Source organism: Sus scrofa, chromosome 2, assembly GCF_054392235.1.
Source record: "Sus scrofa isolate SSC_HxYL_T2T_F1_AM1 chromosome 2, Sscrofa_HxYL_maternal_Yorkshire_Landrace_v2.0, whole genome shotgun sequence".
Classification (NCBI taxonomy): domain Eukaryota; kingdom Metazoa; phylum Chordata; class Mammalia; order Artiodactyla; family Suidae; genus Sus; species Sus scrofa.
The window spans coordinates 155,079,095-155,094,523 of record NC_139384.1 but is presented as its reverse complement, the minus strand read 5'-3'; the positions used below and the strand labels follow the sequence as shown (position 1 = coordinate 155,094,523).

The 15,429-nt window shown below is 49.7% G+C and overlaps 1 protein-coding gene across 22 annotated transcripts in view; it reads right to left on the bottom strand.

Annotated features, from left to right (window-relative positions):
- Nucleotides 1-15,429, bottom strand: part of ARHGAP26 (Rho GTPase activating protein 26) — a 457,576-nt gene that overhangs the window by 99,284 nt on the left and 342,863 nt on the right. For 21 of the 22 annotated variants that reach the window (XM_021085446.2, XM_085014882.1, XM_021085449.2 and 18 more), the window contains one exon: nucleotides 8,807-8,966. In XM_021085446.2, coding sequence (XP_020941105.2) covers nucleotides 8,807-8,966 — 160 coding nt within the window. Of the gene's footprint in view, nucleotides 1-8,806; nucleotides 8,967-10,710; nucleotides 10,916-15,429 lie in introns of those variants that run through there. The other variant, XM_085014899.1, reaches the window with a different exon arrangement.

Here is a 15,429-nt window from a genome sequence, read left to right as displayed (position 1 = left end):
ACCACCATCCATCACGCACGGCAACAGCCGCTTGAAAAACCAAGGCAGTGACACACAACTGCCCGACACCTGTCAGTTATCAGAAGCTGTCCAATCAATTGCATTCTACTAACTGATGTATTCTGTGTGTGTGTACAGGTCCCAACACGGATGCAGTGGATTTCAAAGCCACCAACATTTTGGTAAAAGCAGATCAAGGCAGTGTGGTGGGCCCACATCAGCTCAAATTGGATCATCTTGAGAGACACTACCATTTTAAAGGGAATGCAAGGTTGCTTAGGACTTGCTGCTTACCCTAGGTGTTAAGCAAGGACATCCATGGTGACATACTCCTCACCTTGACATGTAAGGTTAAAAGTTAACAGGTGTTATGATCTTGCAATCCCACGTCTCGGCATATACCCAGAGAAAACTCTAATTTGAAAAGATATAGTCACCTCCATGTTCACTGCAGCACTAGTTACAATAGCCAAGACATGGAAGCAACCTAAATGTCCACTGACAGATAAATGAATGAAGATGACGTGGTACACACCTACAGTGGAATACTACTCAGCCATAAAAAAGAATGAAAAAATTCCATCTGCAGCAACATGGACGGACCTAGAGATTCTTTTACTACGTGAAGTAACGGAGGAAGAGAAAGGCAAATGCCATCTGATTTCATGTACATGTGGAGTCTAAAATATGATACAAATGAACTTAGCTAAAATAGAAATAGACTCACCGACATAGAGAAGAGACGTGTGATTGGCAAGGGGGACGAAGAGTGGGGGAGGGATGGAGTGGGAGTGTGGGATCAGTAGATGCCAACTACTATAGACAGGATGGATGAACAACCAGGTCCTACTGAAGAGCAGAGGGACTGATACTCAATATCCTGTGATAAACCATAGTGGAAAAGAATACGAAAAAGAATGTCTATACAGGTGGGTAACCGAATCACTTCACTGCACAGCAGAGACTGACAACACTGTAAATCTACTATACTTCAGGAAATAAACTTTTGAAGAAGTTAACATAAAAGGGGCACTGACCTTTGGGCATTTGTAAGAATTAACTACTAGAAGAGCCACACTCCTATCTCTTCCAAAGTAAACTGAGGGACTGCGACAAGAACCAGGACAACGTATTTTGGGAAACATCCACAGGCATTAAAGGGACAATACTGATAAAAGCAGGGGGTGCGAGTGGCATAGGGCACACGTGCGCACATCCATGTCCTGCTTCGTGTGCAGAAGCCTGGGAACACCGCAGCCCAGAGAAACACGGCGGACTCTGCCAGAACAAGGCGGTCCAATCCTATGGTTATATGCTGGAACTTAACTGGAAGATGTAAGACATACAAATATCCTGGGATTTCATGTGTAACCCAAAGTATGAAAAGGTGGCAGTTTCTTTTCTTTTCTTCTTTTTTTTTTTTTTTTTAGGGCCACATATGCAACAGACAGAAGTTTCCAGGCTAGGGGTCGAATCAAAGCTGTAGCTGCCGGTCTACGCCATAGTCACAGCAATGTGGGATCTGAGCCATGTCTGCCTACACCACAGCTCAAAGCAATGCCGGATCCTTAACGCACTAGCGAGGCCAGGGATCAATCCCACATCCTCATGGATACTAGTTGGGTTCATTACTGCTGAGCCACAATGAAACTCTGACAGTTTGTTTCTTGACAGGGTTGTTCTTTCTAGACATCTGTATTTTTCAAAGTCATTGGCAAATTAACCTTTAAATAAAAAGAAATGAAAGAAAGGCAGAATTTCTAGGCTTTGGAGTATCTTGGACCATGACAGCATTCAATATTTTGAAATCTTCACTAGAAGCATACAAATATTAATAACTTCCACTATAACCCATGGAAGGTTACACACTAGAACCGAGCAGTATTGGCCTGCTTGATGTTTTGGGCCTCGGGATGACAAGTTGTGAGCTGAGGAAAGGTTTTGTGACCACAGAAGCGGCAACTGAAAATAATTATCCCCTTGAAACAAGCGCGGAAAGAGCCAACATCTTCGGCCGCTGAACTTTCAACTCTGATGTGACAACAGATTAAAAAAGAGCCAGACTCTTAGGTCTGTTCTTTAGCTCTCTTATAATCCAAGTGGAGTCCACGGTATGGAGCTGCTGATGGGAAATGATGCCAGGAGCAAGTATTCCCCCTTCAGGAAGTCCAGCAAGAAGGACCACATAAAAGCCTTAGGACCTCACTCGACCCCATAATAAGGAAAGGCTTCCGAACCAAGGTTATGGTCTCTGAGTGAGACCTTCCAAACCCAGAGCCACACGTTCACGACAGCAGGGTCAATCCTCTGGTTGTGTTACTTACGTCATGAGTGATTTTTGATATCAGCAACCAGAGTACAATCTGGTGTGGCTTCCAGGGGTGTCTTTCTCAAACGCTGATATGACAACATCACCCCTCCTATACGGAACCCCCAGAGCTCCCAGTTTTCAGGAGTAAAGGCCGACCTTGCCCACAGCTTTCAGGACCCTTGCCAAGGGGGCAAAATCCATGCGTCTGGCATCACCGCCAACCACGTGCTGACATCAAACCCCACGTTCTTTCTCAACCACGTCACTTCAACACACACGAGGTGAGTGATGCCGACCAACTGATGAACGTTCCTCTACTCGCGCTCTGCCTAGAGAGCCTCTACTGACCCGTCACAGCCCAACGCAAGCTGAATTAAATGATTTCTCCTCAGGGTATTCGTCTTACAGGAGGTCACTCAGCACCCTGTATTATGGTTAGTTGTATCCTGAGAAAACGGGAGGGCCTGGGACTGAAAGGTCCTGTCTTATTTATCTTAGGTCAACAGTAGATGCTCAACAAATGTCAGAGATGAACAAGAATGTTGACAGCCTGCGCTGGGAAAGCAGTCCTACGTCCAACCCTGGTTCCTCTTCTCACAAGCTGTTTCTTAAACTCTTTGGACTTTGAAATTTAAACATGTAAAATAGAGCTAAAAATGCCGACCTTATAGTAGTGCTGCAAAAATTAAGAAACATGACGAATATCAAGTTGCTTCAGCACAATAACTTGGGGACAATAAGCGATAAGAAAAGGTTAGCTATTACTGGAGTTCCTGTCGCAGCACAGCAGAAACGCATCCGACTAGGAACCATGAGGTTGAGGGTTTGATCCCTGGCCTCACTGAGTGGGTTAAGTTGCCCTGAGCTGTGGTGTAGGTCACAGACGTGGCTGAGATTCAGCGTTGCTGTGGCAGCTGTAGCTCCTATTCCGCTCCTAGCCTGGGAACCTCCATGTGCCGTGAGAGCGACCCTAAAAAAACAAAACCAAAAAACAAACCAAGAGGTTAGCTATGGCTATTATTATTCTTACTGCTAGATTAGTTACATTAAAGAGCCGTGACCACCAAGTGAGTAGATAAACCAGTATGTATTACCAACACAGAAGGAGAAACATTAATGACCACGGGCCCCACGCAGAATCCCCATCTTCTGGTGTTTTCCTCTCTTCCTTCACTTTGGGGTACCTATTTTGTACTGGTTGTTCACACACTGCTCTTCTCCCCAGGGCTGTGCAGGAGGAGAAGGAGCAAGTCTCCGGAGCTCTGCAGCCGGGCAATAAGCACGTGGTTAGAGACGACCTCTGGCCAAACTGAGCATCCGTGACAAATAATAGCAACAGGTGGACTCTCTGTGACAAGACGTGCTCAGCAGGTGTTTCTAGACCAACAGGTGCTGTCCTGAGGGTGTGCAAATGCGCCAGGGACCACAGAGAGGAGTCGGTTTTCATCGGTAACCCCTTGTTTGCAGGTCTCGTGTTAATCCTCGGTAGACAGGAGGGCAGGGAGGCGGGGAAGGAGGAGGAAGCTGCGGGGTGGTGGGAGGAGAGGAAGAGCCCACCCACATTAGCCAGTGAAACCATGGAAGCCCTTCTCCTTCTCCTGCAAAAAAGATGTTCCATACGCAAAAAGAAAGTGCATTTTCTAGACAGCAGACCACACTCTCTCTCTTTGACGTGTCCACTTGAAAGACGATGACGTGTCTCCAGTTTTCACCCCCGATGGCTTCGCTCTCCAGATGGAGGCTCCCACAGGGGCAGCCCGTTGGCTGCTCCCTGGCTGCACACAAATGGCAAAGCTGAGGAGACACAGGAGAGCATTTTCCAGAAGGACTGCTGAGGCGCTGCCGTGACTAATCAGAAAGGGGAGGCTTCCCTCACAAGAGCTCTGTGCAAACGTGCCAGTGATGGAGCGGGAGGCCTTCCGGGAGGCGGTCTGCGGAGGTGGACGCACACAGGCCCTCGCAGGCCCCAACGGAAGGACACTGTTCTCTCTCCCAGAGGTGGGCTCTACCTCCCGCCCCTTCCACCTGGCCGGACTTGGGACCAGCTTGGACCAATAGGAATGTACAGGGGAAGTGACACAGTCTATTCTAGGTCTGGGCCTTAAGAGGCCTTGCAGCTTTTGGCTGTGCCCTGCTGAGAGTCTGCCCTCGATGGCTACCTGAGGAGAGAGCATGTGGACAGAGAGAGGGTGCCTGGAGGAGGAGCAGAGCGTCCCTGCCAGCAGCTAACCCCGAGGTCCTAGACAGGTGGAGTCAGGCTGCCTTGGATCTGCCAGGTGCAGTAAACCCACCCACCACAGCAGGAATCACACGGAACACACACCTGCACCTGCCCCAGATTTCTGGTCCACGGGATGGTGAACAAGAAAGTCACTGCTGTTTTGGAGATGATTTGTTCTGAATTGAAAGACATCTTCCGGTGGGCGCGCTCTCTCCCTCTGCCTCTCTCCGAGTGGCTCCAAGGGCCACACGCCCGCGTCTCCTTATCCACCTTTGGCGCTGTCTCCTTATTCCTGGGTCCCTCCCACTTTTAGTCCAAGGCACCAAGTACACTTCTTAGATGAAGTGTTCTTAACAGCCCAAGAGAATCCTACGCTGGTAACTGTGCAGGACGAATATCTAAGGCACGCAAGAGGGCGCATGCTGCCCAATGCTTGCTGCGGACAGGATGAAATGACAGGTGGAAAACATTTCTTCAAGTGAGCTCTCTGAATTTCATCTAACATCCGCCACTGAAGTCAGAAAAGCTGTCGCTCGTGACATTTGTGTGTGAGTTTATGCTGCTAGAAAATTACAGCCGCGCCCAAGGGAGTGCTCGTTAAATACTGTTAACTAAGCCCCGCGTATTGAGAATTTAAAGGGGGTGACAGTAGGCATCTGAGGACATCCGCCTGCTCTGCTGGCAGCTGAAGGTACATTCTCTTGGCAGCAAATTCGCCCAAAGCATTGGCTCCAGAAAGCCAGGGGCTCTCGGGGCACCGTCACGGATGCTGTTGAGGTGGACATCGCAGGCTTCCAAAGGAAGCTTAGGCAGCATCTGCTGGACCAGGCCTGAAGCTCCATGTGAAGAGAAGCCAAGCTACCTTATTCTAAGCTGTTTACCAGAAAGGCAAGCATGATGACTATTAAGACCGCCTTCCCAGAATCAGCAGCAGGCACGGCTCTTGCATGTTACGTTGGCCTATTGCGGATCCCGAGCTCCCTCGGGACGGGAGACAGAGACTCCGCTGCAGCCCTTACCCCAGCAAATCATGGTGAAACTCACACACGCTTGCACTGGCTACACGGGGACGTCACTCTCACAGGCATCCATCCCATCTCTGGCGAACACTCACGAAAAAGAACCCAGAATGAAGCCCTGTCATGCTCTTCTGATGTGTATGTACCTCGGCACATGCACACGAGAGGAACACAATTCGTAATCCACCAAACCAGATGAGTGCTGTCACCGGTTCCTGCCCAGAGACGTGCAGACCTGGCCATGCATTTCCTATTTCATTTCTATTTCTATATTTTGTGCTCAAGTCGGGAGGGCTGCTTGTTTACACAAGTTTCAATATGGTGATTAGCGGTATCTGGTCTTTTTTCTATCAAGCTACTTTCGAATGGGTTCTGGCTTGGAAGACTCAAGGGCACCAAACAGTTACAGGCCAAAAACCATCAGATGCTGCCTGCTGTAAGCTCAGATATGCCCCTTAGGGACGTGAAAGATGTGCGGCTTGCTCCTGAGAGATCTATCTCAACATTGAATATTATTTTGTCTAAGGAAAGCTGAAGTTTTCAAAGGATCATTTTGAGGAAGGGGCACATGTGACACTCAGGTGGACTTGGTTCTATTTTCAGAGAATTCTGCTGAGATGGCTAGAAACAACGGTTTACCCTTATTGCTTCCTCCATGCCGGAATCTCGGTTGAGTCCTTAGGTAGATAAATCGCCTTATCTGTCCTCAGGACACATCAGCAGAAGGAATGTGGCCCCCTGGCGAGCTGGTCCTCGAACTTGCTTCCCTCTGCTCTGCCCAGCTGGGTTGCTTTCCCGGCCTCCAGTGCCGTGAGCTGTGGTCACATGACTGGGTTCTGGCCAATGGCAGGTGGAAGAAAAGGAGGACCGCATCCTCTAGGCGTGGCCCAGGCACTCCTGCCCCGTCTTCCACGCGCTCCCATTCCTCACCCACTGGCTGACTGCGGGGATCTGCAGACCAGAAGGCAGAGCCACCAGATGGAAAGCACTTGGGTTGCTGAGTCACGGGGCAGGAGCCCACCCTCGGAACAGCCCACGAAGCTGGAGGGTCAGCACAAGACAGAGGTCTGCCGCACAGAGTCCCCGATATTGTGGGGTTATTTGTTACAGAGGTTACACTGTATTGCAAGTACTTTTAAGAACATGGACAGGCGAGGTCATCCGCTCAGGGTCCCGCAGGGAAAAGGTTTAACTCCAGGTGGATTGCTTTGAGAAGCGATGTTACGAGCTGCTCTGAGTCCACTCCCTTTCCACAAGTCCATGTTTATCACGTATGACATCCTCTTCTCCTCCGCCTGTCTTACTCCATGTGAGGGAAGGGGCGGGACAAAGTCCAAAGTTTGGGATGGAGGAGAATGTCTTCAGACATGTCGTCTGATGTCCCACGTCTTCGTTACCCACGTGAGAAAGAGGCCATGCTGTTTACGCAGTTTGGGAGGACACCTCCGTTACTTTGCGCAAGTTGAGATTCAGAGGGTCTTTAGTAGTTATCAGTGCTCAAATTACCCCCCAAACTTCCTGCATAAAACACTGAATATCTCGCCCACTTTCTGTGGGTCGGGGGAATTGAGGAGAGGCTTGGCTCGGCTGTCTCTTGTGAGTCTGGACTTGAGGTGCCAGCTGTGGCTTCATGCTCTGAAGGCACAGCCAGGGCTGGAGGACCCCCTTCCAGACTGACCGACTCACACGACTGGCAGGGTGACCGGTCGTTGGCAGAAGCCTCTCTTCCTCCCCCGTGGCCTGTGTGACGGCCTTCCCTACCGGATGGCTCACTTGCCCCAGAAACCAAGGCAAATGCTGCAAGGTCCTGGGCCTGGTTTCAAAGTCCCCGTCCATTGCTTCTGCAGTTCTCACTGATCAGTCCCCACTGATGGCACTGGGATCCCTCATTCACCGCCGGAAGGGACTACACAAGACAGTGAATGCCAGCAGACAAGGGGCACTCTGGGGGCTACCATGCCCATTCATCCATCCAACACATACGTACTGCGTGCACACCCAGGAGCTGTGTGCCCTCAATATAGGACAAAACATAAAAAAGTCCCTGCTTTCACGAACCAAACGTTCTAGAAGAGGTCAGAAAGACAACAACGGTAATCAGTAAGTAAATCACATGGTGTGCTAGAAAGTGCTGAGTGCCACGGGGCCAGGGAAGGCGTCGCCAAGGGGAGGGGACCGTGCGGGACACTCTGGGTTCCCGTGAGAGCTCAGTGAAACGGGAGGCCCCTGGGCAGTTCCGAGCAGACAACTGATGTGATTTGACCTCACATTAAAAAGAAAACAAATCTGGTGGCTGCCAGGAGAGTAGACAGTTCAAGGGTGGGAGCGGGGAAACAAATTAGGAGGCTCTCATAAAAATACAGACGAGAGATGACGAGGGCGGATGGTGGCGGTGGTGTGCCATCGGCGCGGGTGGCCAATGGTCAGAGTTACACTGACTTGGCAGGCGATCTAGCTCAATTCATGCGGCATTCTGGGCAAAAGGTTTCACTTCGGAGGAAGTTTTATATCTTAGCACCTTGGCTGTCAAACGGTGCCCTGGGGGACTCTGTAGGTTCTGAGAAGCTTCATAGGGATTTGCTACCAGGAAGTGAGATGGGACAGATGGGTGGAGCTTCATGACCCCTCTCCCAGGCTTTAAGGGCAGCTGTGTTGACATAGCACATTATGTGGGGTGAGGGAGAGCTTCTAAAGATAGACCAGAAACTCCAGTGCCCTAAAGGAAAAGACAGACCACACACACACACACACACACACAGTATGAAACAATACACCACTTACGAAACTGGAAGGAAACTACAGATTAGGAAGAATATTTGCGACACAAATGAAAACCATTTACTATTCCGAATACTAAAAGGCTCAAAAATTTTCCTAAGAAGAAGACAACCAAGTGAAAAAAAAAAAAAAAAAGGGTCAAGGGTATTTTCAAAATGGGGCTCTTAGGGGCACCTCCTTCACGGGACTGTCATGTGGTTACAAGGACAACATATACAAAGTGCTGAGCACAGGTGCTGCCACCAAAGAAACGCTCCAGGGGCTGCCCACCGCCACCGCCACCACAACCACCACTGCTGCCACTTGTGCCATCCCAAGATGGCTATCGCTGCCACCATCAGCAGCTGCGTCACCATCGCCAGTGTAAGAGCCACCAGCGGGGCGACCCTGAGTCGACCCTGCAAGCCAGTTCCAAGTCAGCTTCCCCGACGTCGGTTCTGCGGGCACAGGGGGCAAGGGTGGTATCTGACTGATTACCTTTTCGTGATTTTCAATGAGGATCTCAACGACAATGTTCTGAAACTTGATGTCCATGATGGCTGCCACTGTTTCTTCCTGAGGACGCAGCAGCGTGGGTCCGAACACCACGCCAAGGTTGGCCACGGTCATCAAATTCTGCTTGTGGTTGTTAGCGACACTGCGGGGGAGGAAACGAAACGGCCCGGGTGAGAGCAATAGTGTGCAAACAGACACCTGGCTGCCTGTACCCTTCCTCTCTTCAGGCTCCGCATCTGGGAGGAGCCAAACGTGGGGACACGTTCAGATGTCCTTGGAGTCCAAAGGGAGGCTCTTCTGTTCATGGTTTTGCCTCCCCAAGGTTCAGAAATCTCTAGGGTTCAGGCTATGTTGCTCTTTCGGGATATGCCACCCCGTACAATTTCCATTTTTCCCGAAACAAGCAACCAACCAAAGCAGCTGTCTTCCAAAATGTGAACCTTTGCACATTTGAATCCCAGCTCTGCAAATCCAGGTAACTGCTAAGCCCTCTTAGTTACAACATTTATACTTGGCTGTTGCTTAAACCGCTGGGATCATGAGCATTTTTTCTAGTGCAAATATAAAAACACTGGACGGCTTGAATGCATTGGCAAACCCAGGCCCAAAAGAGACCACATGTTTTGAAATGGGTAGTCAGTCAGGAATTTGAGCACTTTCGGCTCAAAGCATTCGAGCCCCATCACATGAGACACGTGGCTTCTGTTAAGTAAAACGTATGGCATAAACACAAATTAAAATGCACTACTGTATATACATGGGCATGGCTGTGTTTACGTTCTCACGTGCACTCCAGGTCTAAAGGACACACAGGGTCAGTAGCAGTTGGGTCCAAGCAAGCTCCTAACACATATGCGTATTTTTAGACAAAGCAACTGCCCCAAACCTATATCTGAACTCCACACCCAGGTCACCCCAACACAGTCATAAAACGTCAGTGTCCATTTGCTTGCCCTGTGCATAAAAACATACAAATTATCTCTTGACAACAAATATGTGAAAATTTACGACCATTCAGGATTGTTAGAAAAATATTAGGGGCTTTCCTAAATCACCTGTTAGAAGAAGGAAACTATTCATTACTAGAAGCTAGAGAGAAACTGGGCAGAGATGGCCGTTTGCACAAACGTTCCTCCCTAGCATTTAGTGCTATTTATACCGCCTATTTTGTTCACACAATTCTATAAATGTCTGCACTGTTTCTCTTGGATATTTGCATTTTGTAGGAAGAAAAGAGGTTCTATTGCTTTAAGTGCTGGGTTTGAACCTGAGCCTTTGCTGAAGACTACATTAACCGGTTTTATTAGCAGATGGGTTTTTTTTCTTGAATTTTCCAGGGCTAAAGGTCTCATTTCTTAAAAACCCCTCCTCTGAAAGGGGTGGCTGGGTCTATGACACTTTAACTGTGGGACAGCCCCGTCAGGAAGGGACTCTGCTTTCTGACTGCTGGGTGACACCTGTCAAAGGAGATGCTGCCACAGATGCCTTAGCCTGTTTCTGGTCCATGTAAGAAGGGTTTACAAACACTCTCTGAATTCTAGCTGACTCTCCTGATGCTATGTACAGATTCAGCCCAGAACTGCGTCCGGTTGCCAGTTGGAATGCATTAAGCCAGCCGGTCAAGGTCTTACCTGGCCGGGGGAAGGACTTGGGTCCTGGGGCTCCGTCCATCAGCAAGTCTGTGTATTTACAAGCTGCTTGGAAGCCTGGGACTCTCAACATGGGCTTCTTTGTGCAGGAAGTGAATGCCATGCCCTTCCCCTTCCCTCCCGAAGGAGCCAAGTCAGTCGACGTTGCCCTCCCATCACAGAAGCCCCTTGTGTCAATGAACCAACAAGCTCTTTAGGTATGAAAGCACTTTTAATTGGAGCCCGATACAAAAATAGAGAGTTTGGATGATGATCACTTTACAGCATCACGCTTCTCAACCCTCATCTGACTGAAAGAACAGCCTCTTCAGGAGGCTCCCTGGCTGGACTCTCTGGGTTCAGCTGCATCCTGCCTGTCACCACCAGCTGCTGCCTCCGACGCAGCTCCGCGCAAGACTGTTCTCTGCTGAAAACGACGACAGCCGCACACGTCCCTGAGTTGCTAGGAGGGGAGAGAGGGACACAGTGCATGTGCGGGGGTCAGCAACGCTTCCACGGCTGACTGTTCCCCTAGTGGGGACCATCAACCAGCGGTAGGCGCCGTACTTTTTAATACCAAGTCCAAACTCCTGTGAAATAACAGACCTTTTTCTAACGCATCTCTAAGCCCTCCCTGGGCAAGGAACACCATGTTTAAGCTTTGGGCTCCTCATCTTCTTTTTTTCTTTTTAAAGGGGGTGGGGGTGAATAAATACATCAACCCAGAGATGGTTGTGCAGATCAAGGGTGATGTCGTGTAGTGATGGCTGTTACAATACCCCGCCATCCATCCTCTTTCTTCTTCCTGAGTCATTCCTCGCCCTAGAATACTCGCTGACTCTCTTTCTTCGCTTGGCAAACTGTGGATCTGCACGGCGCAGCTCGAAGGGCACTCTTCCCTTCTGAAGTCTCCCTTTCTGAAGTCTCTGCCTCGTCTCCCCCAACCCCCCAGCCCTCAAGGAAGGCAGGAGGGTGGGCGCCTGGATTTATTACATGTTATTAACATCTCGGCTGCTGCCTTAGGATAGAGACAGCACTTATTTTCCTTGGTAGCACCTGCGCTGAGAGCTGGGCCTGGCTCAGGTGAAACACAAGTGTGGAGTGAGTGTGCAAAGACGATGGCAATTGCCGTAGACACGCACGACAGTTACTCTCAACCCAGCGACTTTCAGGTAACACCTCAAGTTATTCTTGATGATTTTTGGGGAATGGATCTTAACTATCTCACCCTCCTTCTCCAAAGTCTGGAGCTAGGTTCCAATGCTTAGATTTAATGAGTGAGTCATAATTACTCTGATGTGCAGGCCCCAACGACCAAAGGCATTTGGAAAAAAGGTAAGGTAATTGTGGATAAGCATCTCTGAACACAAATAAGCTTGAGGCTAACCAACACAATTCATTTCCTTTGATCCATTTTGTCTTAGAACCTAAAAAAAAAAAAAAAAAAAAAAAAACCCACATCGATCTAAGTCTTGTGAAACGTTGGGAGAAAAAAGCTGCACCTTTCATGACTACCTCCCAGTACCTTTTGGCACACTCAAGTAACAAATTGATCTATCACTCGATTATTACTGCTCACAACTTGGTCGGGCTATGTTCATTACTCTGGAATGAATAATGAATGGCTTGAGGTCGTTATGCAGCCCAGAGAGAAAGGCGCACACCTCAGCCTCTGCTGGCACCAGCCATCCATTATGGCTTGATGAATTTACCCGTGTGTGGGAGGCAGGCTGGCACCGCGCTGGGAAGCCTGGTCCGGCCAAGGCCACGGGACTCATTCATTAGTGAGGTCTATCAAGTACAGAGAGCCTGCTTTCTCCGTTGGTAATGGAGCAGCTCGGGCTCTTCCCGACACAGCCCAGAATGCCGTGTTGAGTCTTGACTTAGCATCTACACACACGAGGCCCCCGTGCAGCAGGGTGGGAGTCCTGGACGTGCCTTTTCTAGGTCCACGTGGACTCTTCCGTGACGCCTCCTCAGGCAGCTGCCCGTGCCGCAGGCCTCCTTTGCACGTTGCGGGGAAACAGTTCCCCGTGCGATTTCAGCCTGGGGAAGGCCTGGTTCCTTCCATGACCTCTAAGAGTCTGCCGGCTGAGCGCAGGGCACCTCCCAAGGGGCACGCCATCAGGGCAGCTGGCGGGGGATCTGCACCCCACGTTCCTGCGCCTCCCTCATGAATTACAGGCAATGCGGAAAGTGCGGGTTCCATGGCAAATGACCATGGCAAAGGGCCCTCGTGCCACCTTTGTTTCAAAGGAAGATGGATGGGGCCTCTGGAGTGGTCTGACGCCTTCTGAGAGGCAGACGGAGGTCAACAGCTTCCAGATGAAGAGGGTGCGGGGGGGCGGGGGCAGTACCATGAGGGGAGGGGACAGAGCCAACTCTTTTGGGGCCTGTAATGCAGAGCCGCCCAGGCTGTCCTAGGATCACATCTGTTTTCCTAGCGTTTAAATGAGAGTCAGAGCTCTAGGAGGACTGGGCAGTACTTGAGATCAAGGGCGGGTCCTGGACAAAAAAAAAAAAAAGGAGTTCCCATCGTGGCACAGCGGAAAAGAATTCGACTAGGAACCATGAGGACACAGGTTCGATCCCTGGCCTCGCTCAGTGGGTTAAGGATCCAGCGTTGCTGTGAGCTGTGGTGTAGGTTGCAGACGTGGCTCGGATCTGGCATTGCTGTGGCAGTGGCGTAGGCCGGTGGCAACAGCTCCAATTCGACCCCTAGCCTGGGAACCTCCATATGCTGCGGGTGCGCCCTAAAAAGACAAAATAAATACATAAATAAATGAACCACCACCGACTGGACTTCAACGATACCTAGGCCTCTTGCTAGGTTTGCAGACAGGTTGCCCCTTGAGGTCTGCAGTGCTGCTTCAAGGAACGTCCAAGCTGAGTCCTGGCTCCACTGGACACAGCAGTGGTGACCGATGAGCACGATCTGAGATGGGCTGGCTGGGTGGAGTCACAGCACAGCAACAGCACAGCAACCTGTACCTCTCATTTGCCCGCTTCAGCTCCCGATGCCCAGGAAGACAACTAGACTTGCCAGGTGTTTTAGACAGTTTTTTATGTTTGTTTGAACCGCATCTAACAGGTCTAGGATAGCAGTTCTCAAATGTTCTGACAATGACTCATGGATGGAAATCCATTTCCCCGCATAGCATCTTGGTAGTACATACATACATGCAGAGAGAGAGGCACACACATACACACATGCCTATCCGAAACACAAGTTTCAGAAACAGTAAGTGTGGTAGGTTCTGTTATTTTTGATTCTAGTCTCTCCATTTATTGGCTTCCTAAATCAATGTCGCAAGCCACTCTTGTATCCTGACTTAGAAGTGCCATGCTAGGGCTATGAGAAGTCCAAGTGTCATCTCCAACTTACAAACATGGGGGGGGAAAGGCCAAGGACCACAGTACAGCATGTGGGTGGAGTCAGACAGACAGAGACTCCCAGCTTGATGACAGGAGGCAGGTCACCTGGCTTCGCTAAACCCCTTTTTACACCTGTAACACAGGAGCCATCATATCCACCGCATAAAGGTGAAGGCGGATGAAGCAGGATCAGGTGAGTACATCTCCTGGCCTGAAACAATGCCTTAATAAATGACAGCCGGTATTGTCCACGGTGGCGGTCAAGATGTGGGGATGACAGCGGTGGAAGTAGCAACAAGTGCCCATTTCAAGTCGCCCTGTGAGTTGGTGGTGTTACCAGGGATCCTGCTAAGGGGCCTGCTTCTGCCTGGGACAAGAAGCCTAACCACCTGTATTTGAAGGCTTCTGTTACCCTGCCCTAGCTATCTGTATTCTTCCTCTGGTTATTCTTTGCTTTAGTTTCTTCCTTTTTAAAAATTATGAAATGCTTTTCGAAAATCTCTATTTTCCAGAAATCTCTAAGGATCAAAAATCTGTATTTTCTAAAAAAATCTATATTTTCTAGAAATCTCTAAGGATCGAAAATCCATATTTTCTATAAAATCTATATTTTCTAGAAATCTATAAATATAGAAAATCTCTATTTTCTATAAATTTTATAATGAAAGTCTATAGAAAAATTCAAAACGATTCCTTTTTCCCATCCCTTCCCTATAAGCATCTCTGGCAGGACAGGCTGAGAGCCTCACAAGACGCTACTGCAAGGACACCACACAAACGTTGCCTTCCCAGGCACCAACGTGCCCCTGGCCTGCCCAGCAAGCCCTGCCCTCACCATCCAGAGCCCGGCTCTCAACACTCCTCTGACAAGAAGCCACACAGAGCTCTCTCCTCTGAGTGAAGATGTGCGCGGTCAACTCCACGGGCCCCTTTGACAGCGACTGCACCCCTGCTCAGGAGTGGCTCAGGGCGGGGCCGGATCAGGAACCCCGGGCGGGGGGTGTTTTCTGCAGCACCCAGGCAGGTACTGGGCAGGCCCAGGGCTACCAGTTCTGAAAGTGGTTGAATGGGTGGGCACTCGAGCTGCAGAGAACAGCACTCGTCCTACCCAAGAAGCTCCACGCTCTGTGCCAAGACGCTCCTTTTTTTGTGGCGTCCCAAGGCAAGCTGGGTTTCCAGGGCTGTCAATGTGGCTCCTTCCACAAGTTTCAAATTCATCTTTAGCATATAGGAGGGAACAGGGCGGGGGATCCTTAATACCACTGACTGGGAGTTTTCTACTAAATCAAACTGTGTATGTGCGTTGCCTGGACACCACCTGAACTTAATGAGACAGGACCCGTGGAGGGGCCTCTGCCACAGACACCCATCAGGACCATAAATACAGCTTTGCTGGGCTGTCCAATGGCTGGCACCAGAATGAGAGTTTAAAACCAATGTTTCTGTGTACCGACTAGGGTCATGCTCACCAACCATACTCAATATCTCTCTGGGGCGGGCTTTCCAGTTAGAGCCAGATTTGAAGCTTTGAATCACTGCGTGAGGGCATCTGATGGGCACTTTTACGTAGTGTCATCTTCAAGAGACTGTCTTGAGACAAGA